We start from the raw sequence: 27,098 nt of genomic DNA, 5'->3' as shown, positions 1-27,098 counted from the left end.
GGGGGGGGGCAGAGTAGGGGGGGGGGGCAGAGTAGGGTGGGGGGCAGAGTAGGGGGGGGGGGGCAGAGTAGGGTGGGGGGCAGAGTAGGGTGGGGGGCAGAGTAGGGTGGGGGGCAGAGTAGGGGGGGGGGGCAGAGTAGGGTGGGGGGCAGAGTAGGGGGGGGGGGCAGAGTAGGGTGGGGGGCAGAGTAGGGGGGGGGGGCAGAGTAGGGTGGGGGGCAGAGTAGGGGGGGGGGCAGAGTAGGGGGGGGGGCAGAGTAGGGGGGGGCAGAGTAGGGGGGGGGGGCAGAGTAGGGGGGGGGGGCAGAGTAGGGGGGGGCGGGGAGAGAGTTCAGCTTCCTGACACAATGACACATTAATGACACATGAGACACTGGAAAAGCTGTGCATTTGACCATCGGATCTTCAATAAGATAGATATGATTGACTTTACAGACAGTACACACGCTATATATATGTATATGCACTGTCCTCTACACTGTACTCTAGAGTCTAGAGCACTTTTTTAAAAGATACTTGTAAATTCTTTTTTGCTCCAGCAGATTTCGTTGCACAATATTTTGGTCTTGACTCTTTAACCACTTTAAGCTAAATGTAAAACATGCTCAACGTGAAGACAGCCTGGGCTATTGGGATTATGTTTCTCAATGTCTTTCTCTGGGTGTAATTTGTTTAGCTTTCTGTGTCTCCCATAAAATTCTCCATCATCATGTCCCGTGCCCTCCAGACATGCCAAGTCAGCGCTGTGGAACTGTTTGTTTCACGCTTCAGCTCAGAGTCGAAAAAGAGGGGTTTGTGGGGGTCGGTAGGATGTGTGTGTGTGTGCGCGTGTGCGTGTGCGTGTGCGTGTGTGTGCATCATGCGTGTGTGCGTGGGTGTCTTGGAGTAGTAGCTTAGAATGACTAAACATAGCAGTGATTGAGACTATTTGCTGAATCATGTTGAATCCCGATCAGTTAATAAACCAGTTAATAAACCAGTTAATAAACCAGTTAATTAAGCAGTCGCTCTCCAGAGTGATTTGTAGGAGCTCCCTTACTGGTATTTGGTTGTTAAGTCTGACGTCAAACGTGACGTTTAGCAATTTCCAGGTCCAAACCAGGAATCCCCCGCACCGGAGTACCAGTGTACTACAGCGGTAGAATGACAGTTCAATCGTTTTTTAGACTGGGATCTATTCATAGATGGACAGAATGTTCCATCAGGGGCCATTTGTGTGTTCTGTCAAGGAAACAGTGAGGACCGTATTCAGCGGACAGATATTCACTGTGACAGCTCTTTGGAACTTCTGTGGAAACACTGGCTTCCTGTTTCTAATTAGCATGTGATGTCCTCAGAGGACAGGGACACAGAGGAGGGGGGGGGGTGGTTAGATGTCGTCACTTCTGACTAAGGCAGGGGGTGGCGGTGCGTGGGGGGTTAAAGACTGAGAGGAGAGGCAGGATTGGCAGTGTGTCCAGTGGCTCTCGATAGCTCAATTAGTATTCCTGAGCCATCTGTGACTGTCCTGAGGTACTGAGTAGGTGAAATTGGAACTGGGGAGACGAGAGCCTCACAGTGGAGAGTTGGTACAGGCAGACATTATTCAACCCCCCTCTCCTGATCAGAATCTCTCAGTGCTGGAAGGTTCTGTGTGGCTCACAAAGCAAACCCTCCTCCTGTGAGCGAAAACGAAAAAAACCTGCTATTCATTTATTGGCTTGTCCGTCTCTGGAGATATAGTAATTGTGATTTAGAGAGATATGGAGGGACTGTGTTAGTGAAGTGTGTTTGCTTAGGCATATCGTAAAGGCTGTTTTTCAAACAGACGTGGTTCCCAGTGCCAGACCTCGACGACGCACTGTTGCTCTAAACGTGGCAAGAAGAAGAAAACGCTCTGTCATGGAGATTGTTTGTAACGTGTTAGAGAAACACATACTGCAGAAACCTTAGTCCTAACATACCCTCTCACTTCCCAGCGACACACAAAAACTACTGTGTTAAGAAGGACTGAGCCCCGATTATGTCATCTAAGCACACACAGTCCTGCCTCCCCTGTTCCTCTACCACTCGCATTTCCGACCATTTGTAACTGCACAGAATGCATACAGACAATATTGCAGTGATTACCCCACAGCTGAAAGCTATTGGAGAGGAGTGGAGAGGAACGGAGAGAGGCGGGGGGTGGGGGGGGATGGGGGGGGGGGGAAAGGGGGGCGGGGGGGTCTGCTGGCTACAGTACTGTTAGTGTCTCAGAGGGAGAAAGAAAGAGAGAGACAGAGAGACAGAGGGAGGGGAGAGTGCAGAACATTGTGTTTACAGCAAACTCTCAAGAACGACCACTCTGAAGTTTGGGACTGTTTTCGTTGGCCTGAACCTGGGCAGATGAGGGGCCAGAGACCAGACTTGGGAACAACAGGGGGACAAGTCTCATTAGAAAGACTGACACATACCTCTTATAGATTTATACTTTCATTTCGGAGTGAAAGAGTGAATTGGCACCACGTGTAGGTCTACCCTCCTTGTCTTTGATGCTTATTTTTAGGACGGTTGTGTTTATCTGTTTACATAAGGCTTTGACTTTCTCATCATTCGCAACATTGGCAGCTGAAATGGACGGAGCAAAGTGAATAAAACAAAAACAAAAAAATAAATAAATAAAGCAGGAAATTAAGATATGCAAGAGGGGCAGAGAGGAGGAGGAGTGAGTAGACTGAATTTCACATACACACACCGAAAAAAACTGAGAGGATTAAAAAAAAGCTCAAACATCCATCCAGCCCTTTTTCCATTTATATGTATAAAAAACAATTTTCTTTTGGGAATCACAGAGCCTGGCGCCAGTATACCCTCTGTATAATAAACAGTGCTAAATAATTTGGATGTGAAGGAACCTTGGCTAGAACCGGGGGAGCCGCGCAGTGCTACGAACACTTGAGCGTGAGCCTTCTGTGGAAAAAAAGGGCTAGAGTGCACGGACACGGACAGACAGGCCTCGGCCCGGGATGGCAGCAGCCCTGCTCAGGAAACGCGCCCCCCCACCCCCCACCAGCCCCCCCCCCCCCCCCCCTCACCAGGTCCCACTTACAAGGCCCTAGGGCCAGAGTCGAGCATGCCAGCACTGTCAACTCCATCACTATTAACGTTACGGGGAGGACAAAAAGGAAAACACTTGTATTTTGTTTCAAAGACCTGAGGGTTGTGGATCATGTAGTATTTTGTTTACCGAGTTCAGTCAATCAGGCCCTGCGGCTTCTTGCCCTTTCCCCTAACATGGATCACGGCCCTGCGGCTTCTTGCCCTTTCCCCTAACATGGATCACGGCTTGGCTCCGCCCCCTGTAGGCCTCTACCACCTTTAAGTTACCCCCCCCCCTGTAGACGTGAAATCCTAATAGACATAACACAGGTAACACACCAGTACAGTGAGGCGCTGTGCTGACAGGTCAGATTACACTTTGATTTATTCGTTGTGTTTGTGTCATTGAAACCAGGTAAGCTGCGGTCTCACGTGACAGACTTCCTGTCTCACGTGACAGACTTCCTGTCTCACGTGACAGACTTCCTGTCGCTCTCATGCCTCTACTAATATGGGGACATCATGGTGCAGACAGACAGACACAGACAGGCAGACAGGCAGACAGACAGGCAGACAGACAGACAGACAGGCAGGCAGGCAGACAGGCAGGCAGACACAGACAGACAGAAATACACAGACAGGCAGACACAGACAGGCAGGCAGACAGGGAGACAGACAGACAGACACAGACATGCAGGCAGGCAGACAGGCAGGCTGGCAGACAGGCAGACAGACACAGACAGACAGACAGACAGACAGACAGGCAGGCAGACAGACAGACAGGCAGACAGACAGGCACAGGCAGACAGACACAGACAGACAGACAGACAGACAGGCAGGCAGGCAGGCAGACACACACACAGACAGACAGGCAGACAGACAGACACAGACAGACAGACACAGGCAGGCAGACACAGACAGACAGACAGACAGACAGGCAGGCAGACAGATAGACAGACAGGCAGACAGACAGACAGACAGGCAGACAGGCAGACAGACAGATAGGACAGAGCCCTGCCAGTGTGGAGCTGTTAGTTGTTGTTGTAGCGTAATGCTTCATAAACACACTTGATTGAAACAGAGAAATGGATCATGGGTGGTAAAAGGGACACAGGCAGGCAGACAGACAGACAGACAGACAGGCAGGCAGACAGGCAGGCAGGCAGGCAGACAGACAGGCAGGCAGGCAGGCAGGCAGACAGGCAGGCCATGGCCACTTCAGAGCCCCGCTGCACACAGGATTAGCTTCCACATGTGGTCCTGTTGTACTTGGCTCCTAGCGGGGTGCTAAGGGGCTAAGGGGCGAGCGACGGACTAAATGGATGAGAATATAAATACAGCGTGGTGGGATGAGGTGTTAAATGAACATCTCTCAAGTGCCGCGCGCTGCCCGCTGCCGTTCAGTAGACAAGATATGAAAAAGCTCGTAAGGAATCGTCTAGAGAACCCTGAGGAGAAGGGAAAAGGTATAAGAGAGGCCATTAGAGAGTTCGACAGTGTCCGTGCTGCTTTGTGTACCGTACGTCCATATAGGGTGTGATTCTCTGTGTGACCGTGATCTACCAGTGATATACTGGAGTTTACATCTACGTAGCTTGTGTCTATCCATCATGATCAAACAGTACAGTACCGTGAGCCTGTGTGTGGCTTATGACATGTGTATGTAGTATTGTGTCTCATCTATAATGAGTTTCTGTTTTATATTCCCCTCTTTGTTTTGTCTGTGTATTGAGTGTGTTTCTCATGGTTTTAGAGAAAGTTCCCTCTTGTGACCAGGAGAGACAGAGTGCCCTGGACGAAGCCCGGCAGAACCCCCGCGAGGCCATCTTCATCCCAGACTGCGGGCCCGGGGGGCTCTACAAACCGGTCCAGTGCCACCAGTCCACAGGGTACTGCTGGTGTGTGCTGGTGGACACGGGCCGACCCATCCCTGGCACCTCCACCAGGTAAGGTCACAGTCAGTCATGGCACTTTTCCACTACCGGGCCGACCCGACCCGGGCCGGCCCGGTTTGTTTTCCACTTTCTCCATTGCCAACCGAGCCGGGCCGTTTTAGCTACGCTTCGGAAGGGGTAGCGAAAGGTACTTTTTTGCCAGGCTGTGTGTAACGCTGCAGACTGTTGATTGGTCACAACATCGTCATCCCATGTTCCCGAGTTCACCGTAGGTTTTTTTATTGTTGAGGTTCCCAAAAGCCTTGTAACACCTAAGGGTGTGTTCTCACTAGAACATTTGCTTCACTTGGAATCTTGGAGTTTTGGATAAAATCCGCTTTGCTCTGCGTCGCTTGGAGCTGTGAGAACGTGCATTCGAAGTCGCTCCCGGAGCAAACAACCGACGCATGCTCCGCTTGAAAAGGGTGGTTTCGCTCCGATTAGAAACGACGCATCGAGGCTGTCCATAGGAAAACAACAGCGCATGCGTGTTGATCTGGATAAGAGCAGGACGAAGGGGCAATTTCCAAATTTTCTGACCAATCAACTACCACGTCTGTTGCTTCGATTACTTATGTAATCGTCGTTTACATAAAATCGTCGTTTACATAAAGGGCTGTGAGAACGCAAATCAGAGAAATAATTTATGCAGCAATGTTGCAATCTCATCCACTTGCTCCGGGTCCTGATTCAGACTTTCATGTGAGAACATGACCTAAGATCCTCTTATCGCCTTTCCTTCCTCTTCTACAATCGCTTGTGATCAAGCGGTCTTCAAGCTTTGAAGCTTTTGGGAAAGAAATCACGATCCTTCCAGCTGCAAGGAAATCCCCACCTCTGGGGCGGCTGTGGCGCAGGAGGTAGAGCTGCTGTCTAATGATCGCAAGGTTGGCAGATCGGCGGTTCGAGCCCTGGCTCGCCACATGTCGAAGTGTCCTTGGGCAAGACACTGAACACCCAAAAATTGCTCCCAGTGAGCGGGCCGGCGCCTTGCATGGTATCTTGCCGCCATTGGTGTGTGAATGGGTGAATGAGAGGCCATTCTTCTTCTTTTTTTTCTGATCAAATGTTTTCAAAACATAGATGCAGTATGAACTTCTTTCAAATTGTTTAAAGGTTTTTATCATTTGTTTTTAGAACATGAAGAATATTACAATCCAGTACAATCCAGTACATTTACTCAAGAAAAAGACAAAGAGGTGGGGATGTCTAAGGGACTGTAAACATACAAGGGGCCAATAGATGATGTGTTTTCTTTCAGATGAAACATCATTATTCTCACTCCAGAGTTAGGTTTACAGTACAGTATGTGCTATAAGCGCTCTTTCCTGGCAGCTCACCCCCCCTTGATGAATGAGCTGGTGTATTCCCATTTTATCTCAGTATGGACATGTAGCAGAATTTGTGACGTTAGTATTATAAGGTTCTATCTCCATTTTTGTCAAAATGTAGTTTTTTACATAATCTGATCCATTAGGTGTTTATTAATGCCTGTGTGGTGTTATTTTTTTTTAATGTTGACATTTTTGGGTTAGTAATTCATAAAATACAAAGGTTCCATCTCACAAAACATAATGGAATGTAAAAACTTTGACACTCAATATCTCTGAACTACCCTAAACGGAGATAGAACCTTATGATTCTACGAGATATTAAGCTGTGGAACTACAAACCCCTCTGCTGTCTGGGAGACATTGGGTAGATTATCGGGATGGGTTATTCTCACTGACCCACTCTATCTACATAATATGCACAAGCCATGCTTCAAGTACTCCATCTTGGAACACTGTCCACACTGTCCATTCTGATTTTGAACGAAAAATCCACAAACAACAAAAGAGCAAATGAGACACACATGCTTCCTAACACATTTTTCCATTCATGAAACACTGATAGTACGAAGGCCAGGAGTGAGACAGACTGTCCAAAGCCATTCACATTCGCTCAACACTGTTTTTTTTCGTTCTTGATTACTAATGACACGTTGATACGTTCTACTAATATGTGATACGTTCTAGTACACTACTACCACTGTCTGTCAGATTGACATTCACAGTTCTACGGAGGAGGAGGATAATCACTACTGGACAAGAACCCAGTCGGTTCCCGATGGACTGGACCCAAACGCCTTCAAAGTGTACTGTCCTGCGCCCCCTCTCGTCCTGCTAGCATTGCTAATTCACATTCCTGGTTTTGAGACTCTTGGCAGCTCCGGTTGTTTTCTGAGGTTCTGCTACGTTATGACAGCAAAGGGAGTTTTTGTTCATCTGGAATGTTGTACTCTGTCAGTGATGTGTGTTGTACGTTTCATCGCATTTAGGCAATGTTTTGTCTCCCGCCTTATTACCAGAGACTCCTTGCTTGTGCCTGGAGGTCTCTAGTCAACGGTTGTATAATCCACCCTGGCAGCACAAGGAACAGTACTCCAACTAGTTTTCCCGCTTTTTTTTCCTTCACAGAATCATGCTCTCTTGTCATCTTTTCTCTCTCATTCTTTTCCCTCTCTCCACCCCCAACCCCCCCCCCCCCCCCCCACGCTTGCCCCCCCCCCCTACTCTCTCTCTCTCTGTAACAGGTACCAGACCCCAGAGTGTGACAGTGCTGCTCGCTCGCGGGTCTCCGACGTGGAGGATCCTTTCCAGGGCAGAGATCTGACAGGTGAGGGGAGACAGTAGACCAACACCGTGAGGCCGCCAACCCCCTACGAACGATTAAACACAGAAGCCAGTCGGATGTTATAGAAATGATAGATACTTAAAATGTCCTGCTAAGTCATTTCAATAATGTGCATTTGGCCGTGAGGTTTGCCGACCAAACCTTCTGCTCTTTAGGGGGCTGCCGAAAGTAGACCTTTAGAGAGGCAAGATCACAGCCTCTCCTTCTGAAACCCGAGGTCGTAACCCAGTTCATATGCCTCTTGCCCTTGTTACTGCTCACTTATTTTTGTTGCCCCTCTGTTTCCCCATCATTTAAAGTTGCATTGTAACCCTTATTTAATTCCCCATCTGGTGAGTTTACAGAGTCAAGCATGGCTTCTGACTGTGCAGCAGATGTGTGGGTATGTTTTATGGTAGGTGTGAGTGTTGCAGGGGTGCAGCGCGGCCTGCAGGGGGGCCGGTGAGGGTGTCGGTGACCATGGGGGGCTGAGTGGAGTTATTTTTATGTACTGTAGTGGGATGTTTTGAACCACCACAACAACGTACTGCACTTTATCAGAGTCACATCAAGGCGAAATGTTGAAAAGGGCAGTCGGTTAACTTGCAGGGCCTGCTGGTCTGATCTTACCTAGAGTCAGTGCCACATTACGTTCTACGACTACGAGATGGAGAAAGGCTATAGGCTATTCGGTTGTTAAGTCTGACGTCAAACGTGACGTTTAGCAATTTCCGGGTCCAAACCAGAAATTCCCCTGCACCAGAGTACCAGTGTACTACAGCGGTAGAATGACAGTTCAATCGTTTTTTAGACTGGGATCTATTCATACAACAAGGGACACGGCACTTCCCTGTTTTTCCAATATTGTCAGCGTCTTTGAGCCTCGGAGCGCTATACAAATATAATGAATTATTATTATTACTGAGGCATTTCGAAGAGAGCGCCTCAGCCAACGTTGGACCCGGAAACACGTCACGACTTAACAACCGAATAGGTGAGGGTCTCAGTGTTCAGAGACACAATGTGCCCTCAACCCTCAACCACATACAGGGTTCCCGCGCTGGTCTTAAAGTCTAAAATCTAACAAACCAATTTGTAAGGCCTAAAAAGGTCCCGAATTTCAGTTATTCTGTCTAAAAATAAAGGTGCTTTCCTGCAAGGAAATCAGTCTGACCACATCTATTTACGCGGAAATGAATCAAGCTGGAACCCCAAAAAATGCCAATTCGCTTCCTTTTTTGTCTGTGTGGCAGTGAAATCCCTAATTTCATCACCTTCGAGGATGCCAAAAAGCCATCATAATGGTGTCGCGAATAGGTCTAAAATTCTATTCAAAGAGGTCTAAAAAAAGGTCTAAAAAGGTCTTAAATTTGACTTGTTGGAACTTTGTAGGAACCCTGCAACATAGGGTTCAACGTTAGGGGTCGTGCTTCATAACGCCCCAATTTAACACTCGGGTTCAGTTGCAGTGAGCCGGCGCCTCTCAGAGCCTGGTCGTATCTGAGGAGATGCTAATTGGATTCACCTGGCAGGGCACTGGACCCCACCTCCCAGAATGCACTGAGCCAGCAGAAAAATGGAATGAACAGAGAACAGAAGAGAGAGAACACGACATTGGATAAGGAGGCCACAAAGCAGGGGAAGTGGGTAATAAGAGAGAAAAACGAGAGAGAGAGAGAGAGAGAGAGAGAGAGAGAGAGAGAGAAAGAGAGAAAGAGAGAGAAATAGAGAAATAGAGAGAGAGAGAGAGAGAGAGAGAGAGAAAGAGAGAGAGAGAGAGAAAGAAAGAGAGAGAAAAAAAAGTGAAATGTGAAGATTAGCTTATTATGTATGCACTGGTGTTTGAAGTTTCTCTTTAAGAGACACAATTTGGTGGGAAAAAAATCTAGCTAGTTGAGCATGTGCAATTAAAGCCATGCATCTGGGCAATTAAAAAGAGCTACCCAAGGTGTTCAGCGTTGTGTCATAAAACTTAACAGGTCTGCACTGCCCAGCGTAGCTCTGTTGTCACACCACACGCTCCGGCCTCTCGTCTACGGCCTCTCTTTCCCTGTGCTCCTGCCCTCTCGCTCCCCCCCTGCAAACACTCCAAAACAGCACTTACGTTCTTAAACAGTTTGTGTTTCCGTCATGGAACTTGCACTTGCCAAAACTACTGCTAGTTGTTGTTTCATGTGTGTTTACCAGAGAGACATTTTGTTTGAAGTTGAATTAAGCTTTAAGAAAAGAAATGCTCTTAACTTTTATTGAGCCTCCCTCCCTCCTGTTAAAGTCTCCCTAATTGCCTGGTGGTGGGTGCAAATACGATGTAAATGAAAAAGGTACTTCACCTCAATTGTTTCTTAACAAATGTAATTGGATGTGAAAGGTCATTGTGATGTTTTTGTGTTTACCTGTGTCAGGCTGTCCCGAGGGTAAGAAAGTGGAATTCATTACCAGCTTGTTAGATGCCCTCACCACAGACATGGTACAGGCCATAAACTCACCCACCATCTCTGGTGGTGGCAGGTATGTAGTAATAATGCGCCCTTCAAGAATAAACTATGATACGGAGCCCCCCTGGGGTCACATGGTAGAAAAACATTATTTGATGTGTGAATCTGTTCCCTCGATTTAGTAATTCGTTCCCTCGGTTTAGTAATTCGTTCCCTCGGTTTAGTAATTCGTTAGGGTTAGGGTTAGGCCCTAGGAGCCAGAACGATCGCAAGGATTAGGGTTAGGGTTAGAATCCTTGCGATCGTTCTGCCTAAACCGAGGGAACGGATTACTAAACCGAGGGAACAGATTTACTAAATCGAGGGAACAGATTCATACATCAAAATGAAAATGTCTACCATGTGACCCCAGGGGGGCTCCGTACTATGATCTACACATTGTTTGAATCTCTTACAGTATGTTAGGTTTGATGGGGAGTCAGATTCTCTCTTGGTTCATCTTCTATGTCTCCAGTCTGGTTGTGAGTGTGAGACATTTAGTCAAGGTTTTAAAGAAGCCTTCTCCTTTTTTTTATTACTGTGTCTATGGTGTGACATGGTCTGACCGGGGCGGCTGTGGCGCAGGAAGTAGAGCCGCCGTCTAATGATCGCAAGGTCGGCAGATTGGCGGTTCGAGCCCCGGCTGGCCACATGTCGAAGTGTCCTCGGGCAAGACACTGACTGAACCCCAAATTGCTCCCAGTGAGCGGGCCAGTCAGCGCCTTGGCTTGCATGGTAGCTTGGCTGCCATTGGTGTGTGGATGTGTGAATGTGTGTGTGAATGGGTGAATGAGAGGCCGTTGTAAAGCGCTTTGGGATAAAGGCGCTATGTAAGTGCAGTCTGAGCCCTAGGTCTGCCTGTGCCTGTGTGCCTTTGCAGGTTTGTGGAGCCGGACCCCAGTCACACTCTGGAGGAGAGGGTGGTGCACTGGTACTTTGCCCAGCTGGACAACAACGGCAGCCACGACATCAACAAGAAAGAGCTGAAGCCCTTCAAGCGATACGTCAAGAAGAAAGCGAAACCCAAGAAATGTGCTCGCAAGTTCACCGACTACTGCGACCTGAATAAGGACAAGGCCATCTCCCTGCTGGAGCTCAAGGGCTGTCTGGGCGTCAACAAGGAGGGTGAGTGATGATGACGATGATGATGATGAGGAAGAGGAAGAGGGCTAGGTCAGAGAGTGTGTAAACAAAAAAACACCCACCTCTGTGATAAGTGGATTACAGGAAAAGTTGACAAGCCCGATTGAAAGAAAGTGCAACGTTTGTTTTGGTCCCAGATAGGTAATTCTCAGGTACAGTATTTTGAATAATTATTCAATATTTCATAATACATTTTCATGTAAAGAGTGATCCTTCAGTTCCACACGCAAAGAATAAACCTCAGAAGTACTAGAAAATCACTCTCTGAAGTGTGTAACAAAGCGTCGTACTGATGGTTTACTGAGGGGGAAGAAGACAAACGTACAAAGTAACTCCTCCACACCCCGTCCGGGCTTAAAGCACGGAAAACCAGGAACAACTTAATCATGAGAGGACTAGCCTTTTCACCAGAGGTCATAACCATCTGTCTGCTGGTGGGAGAGGAGTGGAGAGGACGTGACAGGGAGGTCACGAGGAGACACACTGACGTCCTGGTCTGACGTCCTCCTCAGTCATGTTTTTTTTCTTTTCTTTCTCCTCTTGCAGGTAGCTCTGTGAGCAGTGTCAACCAAGGGACAAGGCAAGGGACAAATTTGTTCAGTAAGGCACACTAATACGCTTCTGCTAACCTTCGCACAGGCTTCTAGAAGGCTAGATGCAAGATGGCTTGAATTATAATCCATTAACATCCATAAATGTGAGCAAATTATGATGTGACGCAGCGTTTTAGACTTGCTTCGCTAACTGGTTCGACAGGCTTCTCACTCAGATGCACACAGCTCTGCATTTAAATGTTCTACTTGGAATATTTTTGTTTTATAATAACTGCTGTTGTTGGTGTTTAACCAAGTTTTCAACAGGATGTTGTGGTAAGAATATCTTATTCTTATAAATGATTGTCCGGAAAGAAAGTTATGTTATAAAAAAACTGTTGAGTCACTGTTGAACCAAGCACATAACGCCATCATAATGCCGGATAAATTGAATGGGATTCTTACACATTATCATCGGTGCATTCCCGTGGAGAGAAAGGAGAACATACAAATGAAAGAAAATATTGAGTTTGATACCCGTGGAAAATTCCTGTTAGCCAAGTGTATTACTGTAAGCAAGGTTCCTTCAGAGTGAGAAAACAGGAGAAGGACCAGGAAATGAAAATGAAATTCACTTCCGATCCTATGGTGTGCCCTGGCAACATGTACTGTAGATGTTGTTGATGTGTGTGTGTGTGTGTGTGTGTGTGTGTGTGTGTGTGTGTGTGTGTAGTGTGTGTGTGTGTGTGTGTGTGTGTGTGTGTAGTGTGTGTGTGTGTGTGTGTGTGTGTGTGTGTGTGTGTGTGTGTGTGTGTGTGTGTGTGTGCTCGTACTCGCACGCACGCATTACGTGTTTGTGTATTTGTGTTTTGGGTAGTGTGTGTGTGTGTGTCAGGAGTGTGCTGTGCCCTCGGATGCCCAGTCATGGCTGCCAGTGTGAGACACATTTTGGCACCTGGACACTACTTGGCAAGAAAGAGTCGCCACCATTTTGCATTGTCTGTTACATCATAAAGCCGTATCACCATTCTAGAATCCTCCACATGTTTTTGAAAACATTCTAGAAGAAGATGCCACAGTCCTTGTAATCCATGTTCATTTAGCTTCTATTACACTGATGGTGGAGACAGTGATGGTGGAGACAGTGATGGTGGAGACAGTGATGGTGGAGACAGTGAAGGTGGAGACAGTGAAGGTGGAGACAGTGATGGTGGAGACAGTGAAGGTGGAGACAGTGAAGGTGGAGACAGTGATGGTGGAGACAGTGATGGTGGAGACAGTGAAGGTGGAGACAGTGATGGTGGAGACAGTGAAGGTGGAGACAGTGAAGGTGGAGACAGTGATGGTGGAGACAGTGAAGGTGGAGACAGTGAAGGTGGAGACAGTGAAGGTGGAGACAGAGATGGTGGAGACAGTGAAGGTGGAGACAGTGAAGGTGGAGACAGAGATGGTGGAGACAGTGAAGGTGGAGACAGTGAAGGTGGAGACAGTGAAGGTGGAGACAGTGATGGTGGAGACAGTGAAGGTGGAGACAGTGAAGGTGGAGACAGTGATGGTGGAGACAGTGAGGGTGGAGACAGTGAAGGTGGAGACAGTGATGGTGGAGACAGTGATGGTGGAGACAGTGATGGTGGAGACAGTGAAGGTGGAGACAGTGATGGTGGAGACAGTGAAGGTGGAGACAGTGAAGGTGGAGACAGTGATGGTGGAGACAGTGATGGTGGAGACAGAGATGGTGGAGACGGAGATGGTGGAGACAGTGAAGGTGGAGACAGTGAAGGTGGAGACAGTGAGGGTGGAGACAGTGAAGGTGGAGACGGAGATGGTGGAGACAGTGAAGGTGGAGACAGTGAAGGTGGAGACAGTGAGGGTGGAGACAGTGATGGTGGAGACAGTGAAGGTGGAGACAGTGAAGGTGGAGACAGTGATGGTGGAGACAGTGATGGTGGAGACAGAGATGGTGGAGACGGAGATGGTGGAGACAGTGAAGGTGGAGACAGTGAAGGTGGAGACAGTGAGGGTGGAGACAGTGATGGTGGAGACAGTGATGGTGGAGACAGTGATGGTGGAGACAGTGATGGTGGAGACAGTGAAGGTGGAGACAGTGAAGGTGGAGACAGTGATGGTGGAGACAGTGAAGGTGGAGACAGTGATGGTGGAGACAGTGAAGGTGGAGACAGTGAAGGTGGAGACAGTGAAGGTGGAGACAGTGAAGGTGGAGACAGTGAAGGTGGAGACAGTGATGGTGGAGACAGTGATGGTGGAGACAGAGATGGTGGAGACAGTGATGGTGGAGACAGTGAAGGTGGAGACAGTGAAGGTGGAGACAGTGAAGGTGGAGACAGTGAAGGTGGAGACAGTGATGGTGGAGACAGTGAGGGTGGAGACAGTGATGGTGGAGACAGTGAAGGTGGAGACAGTGAAGGTGGAGACAGTGATGGTGGAGACAGTGAAGGTGGAGACAGTGATGGTGGAGACAGTGAAGGTGGAGACACTGATGGTGGAGACAGTGAAGGTGGAGACAGTGATGGTGGAGACAGTGATGGTGGAGACAGTGATGGTGGAGACAGTGAAGGTGGAGTCAGTGAAGGTGGAGACACTGATGGTGGAGACAGTGAGCGTGGAGACAGTGATGGTGGAGACACTGATGGTGGAGACGGTGAAGGTGGAGACAGTGATGGTGGAGACAGTGAAGGTGGAGTCAGTGAAGGTGGAGACAGTGAAGGTGGAGACAGTGATGGTGGAGACAGTGATGGTGGAGACAGTGATGGTGGAGACAGTGAAGGTGGAGACAGTGAAGGTGGAGACAGTGAAGGTGGAGACAGTGAAGGTGGAGACAGTGAGGGTGGAGACAGTGATGGTGGAGACAGTGATGGTGGAGACAGTGATGGTGGAGACAGTGAAGGTGGAGACAGTGATGGTGGAGACAGTGATGGTGGAGACAGTGATGGTGGAGACAGAGATGGTGGAGTCAGTGAAGGTGGAGACAGTGATGGTGGAGACAGTGATGGTGGAGACAGTGAAGGTGGAGACAGTGATGGTGGAGACAGTGATGGTGGAGACAGTGAAGGTGGAGACAGAGATGGTGGAGACAGTGATGGTGGAGACAGTGAAGGTGGAGACAGTGAAGGTGGAGACAGAGATGGTGGAGACAGAGATGGTGGAGACAGTGAAGGTGGAGACAGTGAAGGTGGAGACAGAGATGGTGGAGTCAGTCAGGGAACAGTCAGGGAACATTTCCACAGGAGCCAAACCAACTAAGGCTCATTACTCTGTATTCCCTGAGCCGTCTGTCTGCCTCCGTATATTTTCCCTTTTCCTGTGTCATACAGGCTGTTTCACAGTACAGTGAACTCACTGTCTTCACTCACTGTCTACTAGTCACGCTGAGGTGAAAGTAATATAATCACATGCACACCATTTTTATTTCTGGCTTGTTTTATAGCTTCTGCTGAGTACGGTGCTCATGTGCTCCAGCATGTTGTTGTGATGAGTCTCCAGCTTTCCCTTTATGCTGCTGTTGGCAGTAATTCTAATAAAAGTCCCACTTATAGAATTCTCCCTCCTGATATTGGGGTTATAGCCTACTATATAAGAATGCTTATTCAGACAAACCATGTAAGATGGAAAACAAAAATTTTTCCAAACTCTGTTGCAGCACTGTTGCTGTGCATATCAACGTTTATAGCCTGTTTACTTTCATGCAAAACATTTTGAGAGGAAAATATAAAATGATTGGGACAGCGTGCATAGCAGCTCATTAGAAAACTCATACTGATATATATATATATATATATAAACTCATACTATATATAGCAGGGTTCCCGCGCTGGTCTTAAAAAGCCTTAAAGTCTAAAATCCAGCAATCCAATTTACAAGGCCTAATGTCTCAAATGTCAGTTATTCGGTCTAAAAAGTAGGTGCTAGGTCTTAAACGAGATCCTGCAAGGAAATCAGTCCGACAACATCTATTTATGCGGAAATTAATCAAGCTGGAACCCCCCAAAAATGCCAATTCGCTTCCTTTTTTGTCTGTATGGCAGTGAAATCCCTAATTTCATCACCTCGAGGATGACAAAAAGCTATCACATGGTGTCGCGAATAGGTCTGAAATTCTATTCAAAGAGGTCTTAAAAAGGGTCTAAAAAGGTCTTAAATTTGAAACTTGTAGGAACCCTGTATATACACATAAGGAGCAGCCGCCTTCTATCCTTCCAGCAGGCCACTGATCAGCCAGATTGGGGGTGTCCTGTACGGTACAGTTGCACACTTCCTCCCCCCTGGAAAGTTCCAGAAGCATCTGGTGACAGTATGGGTCCCCCCCAGTGCAGCCCCTCCTCCCCCTCTCCCATCATTCACTGTAATCCTGAGAGGAATTCTGCAGATTCCTGTACATCTCCCTCAGAAGCTGTCAGCACTTCCTGTCCTCCCCATGTCCACGGGGAAGGGAGTGGGGGGGGCGGGGGGGGGGGGGGGGCGGGGGGAGCAGGGAGAGATCAGGACCAGAGCCATGAATAACCCCCCCCCCCCCCTCGTTGTCCCCTCTGGGGGTCACCAGCTGGGTCCACTCCCCTGTCAACGGGAGGTCAATGACCATCTACAGAAACTGTGTGTGTGATGATGCAGTGCACCTGAGAGGTGTCACTAGAACAGCCTCGAGGTGCCTGACTGACTGTGTGGTTTAACACTAGAACACCACATCACCAACTGTCAAATCTTGTTTCAAATTTGAAAGTGACAGTTGAATATAAGTGACAGTTAAGCTCTGTCTATCACTAGAACAGCCGTGCCTTTTCACCTACTAAAAGAGCCGCCTCTTTAGAATGGGAATCTGCTATTTACACACAACGACCACTAGTTGGCCGCTTGTAAATTACCCTGCTTCCTACACGGAAAAAAAATGCAAAATAGCTTTATATACTAGCTTATCCTGAAGTGATATTGAAAATGTAAAGGATACTGGGTGGTAGAACGCACATATCTAGGAAAAGTCAGGAAAGGAGGGTCCTGAAATTTGATCGAGTGCAAAGATATAACACTTTTTATTACTCACAGGCTGATTAAGTGTTAACGTGCAACAAAAAAACAAAACAGTGCTATCTGCTAGCCTCCGTTTCTGTGTCTCTTTCTGTGCATATCTCTCCGCCCCCCCCACCCCCCACTCTCTTTTCTCCTCCTCTTCTGTCTCACTCTTTAACCCTCCGCCCCCCCCCCCACTCCCCCGTCTCTCTCTCTGTCTTGTTTGGTCCGGTGGGATTCCCCAGTTATTAGTCTCGTAGGTGCTGTTGACTCTGGCCTGAGGGCCCGCGGAGCCGAGCGGCGCTGAGTGCTTAGGTCATGTGTTTACCCTGGCGCTGCCCGCCGCCGGGCCTACAGAACAGTGGCTCGGAGCGGGCATAACGTCAGGCCTAGCGGACCGCGGCCAGTCGTGCCAGGATAAACAGCAGGGGCGTTAGGAGAGCGCAGGGTCGTCGGCTTCCCAAAACGGGGAGGGAGTTTGTTTTAGTTGTAGTCACGACTCTCACTACTCTGTGACCTTACATGTTGTAGTTGTAGTCACTACTCTCTCACCTCGTGACGTTAGAATTATAAGGTTCTATCTCCATTTTTGGTCAAAATTGAGTTTTTTACATAATCTGATCCATTAGGTGTTTATTAATGCCTGTGTGGTGTTATTTTTTAAATGTTGACATTTTTGAGTTAGTAATTCATAAAATACAAAGGTTCCATCTCACAAAACATAATGGAATGTAAAAACTTTGACGCTCAATAGCCCTCACCCTAAACGGAGATGTAGTTGTAGTCACTACTCTCTCACCTTACATGTTGTAGTTGTAGTCAGACTCTCTCACCTTACATGTTGTACTTGTAGTCACTACTCTCTCACCTTACATGTTGTAGTTGTAGTCACTACTCTCTCACCTTACATGTTGTAGTTGTAGTCAGACTCTCTCACCTTACATGTTGTAGTTGTAGTCAGACTCTCTCACCTTACATGTTGTAGTTGTAGTCAGACTCTCTCACCTTACATGTCGGAGGCGAACGTAACGACATGCCACTCAGGCGATCTGGACACTTGATGAGTCTTGTGGGGGGTTTTGTGAGTCTGGGAGACAGGCAGGCAGGCAGGCAGGAATCACAGAGGCCATATGGCAGCATACTGCAGGTATTGTACTGTCTTTGACTGTGATAGACGTAGCTTTGTGTGTAATCATTCAGGTATGCCTCGATCGCTTTTTTAGCCAGTTGGAGGCTTGTGGAGGCAGCACACATGGTGTCGGATACCATCCCTCATTCCACTCTGTGCATTACAATGAGCCCCGTCCTCCGATTTCTACCTCCGCCAGCCTCCCCTGCTTCTAGCCCACCGTGAGCAGCCAGCCATGCGCCTTGGAGGGTTGGATGGGGGTTGAGAACTTTAAATCTTAGTTAGCTCTGTTGAAGTTTTTGGGAACTGCAGCCTCCTGTTGTTAACTGGAAGTGTTGTACAAGATATTTACAATATACTTTTCATGAGGGATTGTGGGAGTGCAGGGAGAGGGGGAGAGGGGGGGGGGAAGCACATCTGTGAGAAGTACATCTCGACCTATTGGCGGACGCAAAGGAAAGTGTCTGAATGTCTTGTGTGTGTCTTGGAGCGACGGAGAGGGTGGCATCCGTCCTCTAAGGAGGTTATGAAGACCTGGTTATTACCTAGGTTATTAACTAGGTTATTACCTCGATTATTAACCGAACGCCAGGACAGCCTGTTAGCCGTAAAGCGTTCTCCCTCTGCAGCCAAAACGACACCGCTGTCCAAGCCTGTAGGGTCGGTTCTGTTGGATCGGCCGTTCATAAAGTATGTTGGCCTCGTCCGCCAGATGAGTGAAATATAACATGTCAGGTTTTGACCAATGCATTTGTTGGAACAGGAGAGAGTAGACGAGACGATGTAGATTCATTAATAGTCTGACTGCTCTCACACACACACACAGCATGTTCTTTCCGTCTCTATCCTGTGTGGACTGGATGGGGATTACGAGGCAGAGTAGTACAGGATGTTCCCATTATGTAGTAACTGGAGTGATTAATTTTGACATCTTCCAAGAACCTACGACCATAAATGACTGTTGGGGTGGGCAGCTGGTTATGCATAAATGTCATGTTTGATAATTGCCTCACAGCTTTAATACAAAACCTGCAATGAAGCTGTTGAGTAGAGTAGGACGGCGTCACTAGGAGCTGTGTCTCCCAGCAGCACTGCGAGGGGTGACCCAGACTGGACTCTCTTCTCCTCTCCTCCTCTCCTCTCCTCTCTTCTCCTCTCCTCTCCTCTCCTCTCCTCTCCATCCTCTCCTCTCCTCCTCAGCTGCTTTCCTCTTCTCTCCTCCCTGTGTGTGTGCACGTGCACGTGCGTGTTGTGTGTGTGTGTGTGTGTGTGTGTGTGTGTGTCCTGCTTGGCTGCCCTGCCTGTCATTAGGCTGGTATGAAAGGGGGGCATTATGAGAAGGTCTGGCACGGTGGCTCCACGGCCATTAGAGAAAGGCCCTGTCCTCCTCTCCTTGAGCCAGCAGTAATTACGACCCACCACTTGTGTTTTAATTACACGTGACGTCAGCCTGATGTTCTCTGTCTGTTAACATGCTTGTGCGACGGCTGTGGAAACTGGTAGATGGGGTACTTACTTTGTTTGACGTTATGTGAAACCTGTGTGTTGTGTGAAACTGCACGGCTCTGGTGTAGATTATATACTCACCTGTTACTCTGTCTGGCAGTCCACTCTCTGTCTCTCTAACCCACCCCCCCCCCCCCCCCACCCCTATCATGCTAGGAATACAGAGCGGAACCAACAGTAGAGTGTTGCAGTGTTGAGACCCTCTTCTGACCCTCAGCACTGCGTCTCCTAAAGACATCCGCTTTACCCTCTACTGTGTCCCTAAAAACTTCTATTGCCCCCCTTGTACTGTTTCTCTGTTTCTCCAGTGTCAAAAAAAAAAAAAAAGTTTAGAAGAAGGTGATAGAAGAAGGTTTTTCCTTCTATCAATGGCCCCGGGCCTGAGCTGGATTACTCTCCCTGCTACGACTGATGGATTGATAACTCACTTGCTTAGTATTCAAATGTATTGATTGTAAGTCGCTTTGGAATAAGGCGTCTGCTAAATGCCAAAAATGTAAATGTAAATGTAAATGCAGTACAGAAAAAGCTCTGCTCAAAGTTGAATTATCAGTCCCTGATAATCAGAATCAGAATTGCTCTTATTACGTCCAATGTACGGGCAAGAGTAAAATTCTTAGGCTCAGGTTCTTCGACATTGGCATTGGCATTGCAGCTGAATACAAAATCAACAATAATCAAGGTTCCCACGGGTCCTTGAAATCCTTGAAAGTTTGTGAATTAGAATTCCCCCCCCCCCTCCCACCCTCTCTCTCTCTCTCTCTGTTTTTTTTTACCTAACTTAGTAGAAGTCTCTGTATTGCTTAACTTAACACATATTTCACAATATATTGTTTTGCTGTGCTGTGGTAGAGAAGGCAAGAGACCATCTAGTGTTCAAGCCTCTACATTCAAGCCTCTCTTTTTAATTGTTGTCTGTGAGCAGATAGTTCCTATCATATAAATCCTCATCTAGATCTGTCTCAAACTATGCCGTGTTGGGTCCTTGAATTTGAGGGAATTGAGTCTTGGAAGTCCTTGAAAAGTGCTTGAATGTGATGTTTCAGAAGGTGTGGGAACCCTGAATAATAGAAGACAAGCGTAACAGCGTACAGTAGACTAAGAACGCTGCAAATGGCTGTATGTGCTATATAGACCTGCAGCCAGCACAGGTGTACCACGATTCCCATTCTGCAGAGTTCCAGGTTTCTTTATCAGCCGCTGGTCCCAGGTGAGGTGAGGCGATTCACAGGTGGAGAGGATCTGTTTTCAGGTCTTTATCACTGGTGGGGCCGGGGTGTCCATGGAGAGGCGGGGGGCGCAGGGGTGGGGAGGAGGAGATCATTGTGTTGTTAATAGCCACAGACATTTGGGCCACTGTGTCGCAGTGAAAGGGTGGAGGGGTCTCTCTGTTTCTCTGGAGCCCTCTAATTGACAACCCCAATTCAGTCTGACTCTCACTCACTACTTCAGCTCACACAGGAGAGAGAGAGAGAGAGAGAGAGAGAGAGAGAGAGAGAGAGAGAGAGAGAGAGAGAGGGGGGGGGGGAGAGAGATTTATCTGTGCCAATGAAAGGAGTTTTACTTAACCTGTGCCTTTTGTATTTTCAATGAACATAAGTACTGTAAGCTTGACTAGGGATGCATTGAATCAACTCTGTTTTTAGTCTGTTGACTGTATGCAACTGTTATAATGTGTGGTGATGATTGATCTGTTTACAGTGCACAGTACATTGCCTTGGCATTTCATTCAAAGTGGACAAGCCAACCACTACATTTGGACATCTATAGACAACAACTAGTTTAGTAGTTTAGGACATCCATAAACACATACCGACAGGGAGCTAACTCGCATATCTCACCACCACCCCCATGGCCTGCAGTACCCTCCCTTCACACACTAGTCACATACAGTACACACCTTACACACACTGTTTCACTTATTCATTTGATTTTGCTGTCTTTTCTCTGCACACACAAGAAGCAGGCATGCATACTCACCCCTGCACAAACAAACAAACAAACAAACGCTGCACGCACGCACGCACACACACTCTCTCGTTCTCACTCTCTTTGCTCTCTTTCTCCCTCTCTCATGTTCTCTCCAGGGCTCAGGACCCCCTCTTCTTCACAGCCCCCTCCCCCATAGGGAGAGCTACACAACTCCCCTCTCTGACAACCATCTGTAAGCAATCTGGGCTCTTTACCCATCTCCCTGCCTCCCATCCTAGGCCTCTCTCTCTTCTGTCTGATTGATAGGCCCAAAAGGAGTCCGTTCCCCAGTACAGCATACTGTACTGGTCCCGGCACCAGCACTAGGACCAGTACCGTTCACGCTACAATACACAGGGTTCCCGCGCTGGTCTTAAAAAGCCTTAAAGTCTAAAATCCAGCAATCCGATTTACAAGGCCTAAAAAGGTCCTACATTTCAGTCTAAAAATGAGGTGCTAGGTCTTAAGAATGAGATCCTGCAAGGAAATCAGTCCGACCACATCTATTTACGTGGAAATTACCCCCCAAAATGCCAATTCGCTTCCTTTTTTGTCTGTATGGCAGTGAAATCCCTAATTTCATCACCTCGAGGATGACAAAAAGCTATCATATGGTGTCGCGATAGGTCTAAAATTATATACAAAGAGGTCTACAAAAGGTCTAAAAAGGTCTTGAATTCGACTTGTTGAACTTGTAGGAACCCTGAATACACCTTCAGTCCTGTCGTAGCCTCTCAGCCCCAGTCTGGTAGGAGAGGGACGTTCAGAAGGCAGGGACGCTGGTCGTCTTACCACACAGACGCAGCCGTTCGTTTACTGTTTCATTCAAATCCTCCGTAACTCTTGATGATGTATAAAATGATGCAAGAGTAGACACAGAACCAATGTGCAGAAGAAGGAAGGAGAGAGAGGGAGAAGAAGAAGGTAGTCAGAGAGAGAGAAGGAGAGAGAGGGAGAAGAAGAAGGTCGTCACGGAGCGTTAGAGGAACCGCAGAGGATGAGTCTGTTTCCCACATGATTTCTCGGGGAACAAACTCACCCCAAGCACGTACAAACACTTGCACATGCACATATGCGCAAACACACACACACACACACACACACAGCCTGGCCCTGCGAGCTCCTGGTTCTGACAGCCTTGTCCTGCCAATATGTTTGCCCCATCACTCTCTCTGTATTTGACCTTGAAGGCCCTGTCACAGACAGGAACTAGGGTGGCCCTCAATCATAAGAATGTGTGTGCATGTGTATCCGTTCGTGTGCGTGTATGTGTGTGTGTGTGTGTGCGTGTGTGCGTGTGTGTGAGTGCGTGCGCGTGTGCGTGTATGTGTGTGCGTGTATGTATGTGTGTGTGTGTGTGTGTGTGTGTGTGTGTGTGTGTGTGCGTGTGCGTGTGCGTGTGCGTGTGTGTGTGTGAGTGTGAGAGAGAGACAGAGCTTGGGCATGTAGAGGAATGCCGTTTCTTGTCTTGTCACGCAACGGTTTTGTGTTTGAGCGCATCTGTGAGCCGGATACTGAGACGGCCGCCTCATGGCATTCTCTCTCCTTGTCTGTCTAACCCCAGTAGGTCGTCTGGTCTGAAGAAGGAAGGTTCCAGAAGCTGAGACAAGAGCAAGAGGGCACACAGGGAAGGCATCTGTGCGCTCTCCGACAGGAAAGAAGAGAAAGACGGAGCAGAAAAATTAAGAAGAAGTTCCTGTACAAAAAAAAGAAAAAAAAGTGAAAAATTAAGTGGCGCCAAAATATTTGCACTTTCTCCTCTCCTCTCCGATTTTTTAATCTGTTTTACATGTGTTTGATATTTTTTTAGTATGACTAAAAGGGTCTGGATAAGAGTAAGAACACATTCAATTGTAGTTACGTTATCAGTTAAAGCAGACTCTTTGTCGGGACGTCGTTCATGTTTATGTGAAGATGTCCGTGTCACCTTTACCTTTGTTCATCTGATAGCCTCAGTGGTACACAGAGAGCAGTTAATTTTAATTTAATTTTGCCATTTAGCAGACGCTTTTAATCCAAAGCGATTTACAATTACACGGACATTCCCCCTGGAGTAACTGAGGGCTAAGTGCCTTACTCAAGGTGTACACTAGTAGTGGTGTGGTTTCAGGCGGGATTTGAACTCACAACCTTCCGATCACAAGTCCAACTCACTATCCACCACTAGACCACCAATACCCCACAGTTGGCAGTAAGATGCTTTTTGTGGCTACAAACAAGAGTCTCCGTTAGCTTGACACTGTTAAATGTACAGTAGCTGCATACAAAACAATCCGTTAGGATCAATTAGAGGATAATTTAGTTTTCAACTGCAGAAGCTATCGAATTCCATATCTCACACCTCTTACAGAAATAAAGTAGCTTTTTGAAACCATTAAGTTTTAACATCGGTTCCCAAATAGAGTGCATTTAAGAGGTGGGGGACATAGAGCACCAATACAAGCGAATGTGTTTTGTAAAATGTACAGTATATGAACTGCAATATCATTATGTGAAATCTGTATGTATGAAAATGAAACTGTGAGAGTCAAGTCTAAAGTATTTCTTTGTGAAGGTTTAGATGTTGAAATCCTTGGCACTGTATAGCAACACAGAACCAGTAGAGGTTTTTGGCAATACAGACTCAGACCAAGTGACAGATGGAGTTAGGCTGGAGAGCCTGCAGTGTTGTTGCATTAGGGACAACGTTGCCTACGTTAACTGTTGTCTTGTGACAAGCACAGCACATCAGGCCATTATTACAGTGTGTGGTAATCCATCGACAGGAACTTTGAGAGACAATATCACTGGACTTGGACGTCATACAAAAAACACACAAAAAAAATACAATAAGCAAGACAAAACATGTAATTAGATCCCCTCATATTGAAAAGATGATCTTTCTAAATCGGGAAAGATGAGGTTTGTTATGTTTGTTTGAGTGTTTGTTTGTTTGTTTTATTTTGTGTATTTGTTTGCTTATTATGGACATATCCCTGAAAGCCGTTGCAGTGGCTCATGGAAGGAAAGCAAGAAGGCTCCTGTTGTAAATATGTATCATATTCTTTTGGTTTTTCACTTATTTCATTGTGGAGCTTGTGTTTTGACTAAACATTTGATAAGCAGTTCCATCCTTATGCTGCCTAGTACTATACTATACGCTTGTAATTCACATCATGGAAAATATCATGAGTAAAAAAAAAAGACTTTTACATCACCAGAATCAGAACGGTGAGAGCATACACAAACGTTAACAACTTGGAAGGCAGTTTATTGAGACGATGAAACAATAATTATGTCACTACTGTCCGAGTCATGCACTAGTTACTATATGACTTGTGACTGTACAGCTATGACTCCAGTCCTTACCTCAGCCCTGGACTTTATCCCAGCAAGACCCAGGAAAAGTGACCTGGTCTTTCAGTCCTTCTCCTGCATCCCCCCCGCCCCCCCCCCCCCCCCCCCCCTACCAGGAACACTGGGCCTGTGTGTCCACTGAAGTGCTTCCAGACCCCAGAGGGGCATAGATCACATTCAGATCTAAAATAGTCTGGCGGAGTCGTAATCACGTCTAATCTAACCAGGGGAGGAGTTGTGTATGCGACGGAGACACAGACACAGACGACTGTCAGTTGTACTGGGAGGAGAGGAGGAGGGAAGGAGGGTCAGAGGGGAGCTCCGAGCTCAGCTTGCCTCAGGAGGGCCTCTCTCTCTGGCTGAACCTCCTCACCTACTGGCACTGAGAGGCAGGGAAGGAGCTGGGGCTCTCCTGGAGGAGTAGAACACATTACTGACATCTACTGGTGAAGATGGGTAACTGCTTTTTGTTAAATGGTCACGCCAAAACCCAAGCGTCCAAATCACAATACCTTTTTTAGACAGGTATGTTATAACATGAGGAGTTTAAGCAATAACTTTTTTTGGACCAAGGCAATTGACTTCCGTTATTTGAAATAAATGTTTTTAAAAGACTCATTGCTTCTTTTTTTTGTATTGTTTAAATGTTTCACCGATAGGGTTCCATGCATGGGTTAGTTCAGTCATTGCCATAGTTAAAAAATCATGATCGGAAAACTATTTTTAAATCTTCTTTATATTTTTCATTTAATCTGTGTTTTAACAAGCTGTCCAGTCATACATTGATCCTGGTGTTTCTGATGATGATGGTGGGATATGGAGGTACTACTATATGGGTGTCACAGGTGCTGGTTTGGGGATGGGATTTGAAAGGTGTGGATGTTGTTGGTACAATGGAGGTGGTGGTTTAAGGGTGAGGGTGATGGAGGTGGTTCAGAAATGGGGGTGGTGGGGGTAGCGGAGATGAAATTGGAGCCAAGAGGCAGCTGCAGTACATCTGTCTTGCACTGACACATGTGGCATTTGACTTCCAGTGTGAAGTTCAAAAGAGTTTTATAATGACGCAGCTGTTTAGGGATGTATGTGCGTGTGTGTGGTTTTTTTTTTCGTCCTTTTTTGTTGGGGGGGTTAGAGCGGAGGGGGTGGAGGGGGGGCTTTCTCAAGGTGGTTCATAGGTGGATAGGTGAGCAAAGGAATTTGGGGTTTTGTATGTGACATGTGGGTACTGCAGATCATGCTGTCTACTGTACAATATGTTTACAAGCTTGTTTGGTCACATATGATAACACTTGTTTTATTCAGATACTGTACCTTTAGCATAAACATTTGCTGGACACCTTTAGACATATATAATCCATATACACTCATGTAACACTTTATTAGGAACACCTGTAGACCATCTTATTCATTCAGGTGGTGTAATGGTGTGGGGAATGTTTTCTTGGTAGACTTTGGGCCCGTTAATACCCATCAATCATCGCTTGAATGCCAAAGCCTATTTGAGTGTTGTTGCTGACCATGTGCATCCCTTCATGGCCAGAATGTACCTATCGTCTAATGGCTACTTCCAGCATAATAATGCACCATGTCACAAATCAAAAGTCAAACTGGTTCATGAACATGACAATGAGTTCAATGTTCTTCAGTGGCCTTCCCAGTCACCGGATCTGAATCTGAACCAAAGACACCTTTGGGATGTGGTAGATTCACAGCTTGAAAGACAAGTGCACCTGAAAAATCTGTGTGATACAGTCATGTAATGTAATCATTGACCAGAATCTCAAAAGAATGTTTCCAACATCCAATGCCACGAAGAATTGAGGTTGTTTGGAGAGCAAAGCGAGGCCCTACCCAGTATTAGTATATTGTTCCTAATAAAGTGTTCGGTGTATGTATATACTATAATCTATAGATAGAATCTCCAGTGAAAAATGTTCTCTTCTGAATGCCCATGGTGAAAAGTCATTTACCTGTAACTTATTTGTAGTCAATAGCCTTTTTAAATAACAGTAATGTAATATAGATCAGAAACTGGTGCAGCAGTAAAGTACAGTCCATTCTGCTTCTAAACAGCATTATGATATTACGGTAACATGGAACTACTTATTGTAAACAGGCCCTTTGGGATCAATTATAATGATGAAGTAATAACTTCAATGTTCAGTTCTATTTACTTTTTTTAACCACATATTTGAAAGATTTAAAGTAATTTGATTCAGATGCTGTATTATGGATTATTAGTAATCATTAAGGATTGGGTATTAGGGGATTTACATTTTAATAGGTAAAATTCACAATGTGTCAGTAGGGAAAAAGACATCCGATTCAGTAGTTATAGTAG

The 27,098-nt window shown here is 46.8% G+C and overlaps 1 protein-coding gene across 1 annotated transcript in view; it reads left to right on the top strand.

Moving 5' to 3' along the window:
- The window catches only part of smoc1 (SPARC related modular calcium binding 1), a gene marked incomplete at both ends in the record, with an annotated part of 49,261 nt that extends 26,236 nt beyond the window's left edge, over nt 1-23,025 (top strand). The window contains 6 exons of the mRNA XM_080543121.1: nt 4,811-5,003; nt 7,567-7,649; nt 10,049-10,154; nt 11,001-11,249; nt 11,814-11,843; nt 22,986-23,025. Of these exons, the coding sequence (XP_080399247.1) occupies nt 4,811-5,003; nt 7,567-7,649; nt 10,049-10,154; nt 11,001-11,249; nt 11,814-11,843; nt 22,986-23,025 (701 nt within the window). The remainder of the gene's footprint in view (nt 1-4,810; nt 5,004-7,566; nt 7,650-10,048; nt 10,155-11,000; nt 11,250-11,813; nt 11,844-22,985) is intronic.
- Between the last annotated feature and the right edge of the window lie 4,073 nt (nt 23,026-27,098).

Source organism: Nansenia antarctica (genome assembly GCF_963989245.1).
Source record: "Nansenia antarctica genome assembly, chromosome: 1".
Lineage (NCBI taxonomy): Eukaryota > Metazoa > Chordata > Actinopteri > Argentiniformes > Microstomatidae > Nansenia > Nansenia antarctica.
This window is presented reverse-complemented; position numbering and strand designations above follow the sequence as displayed.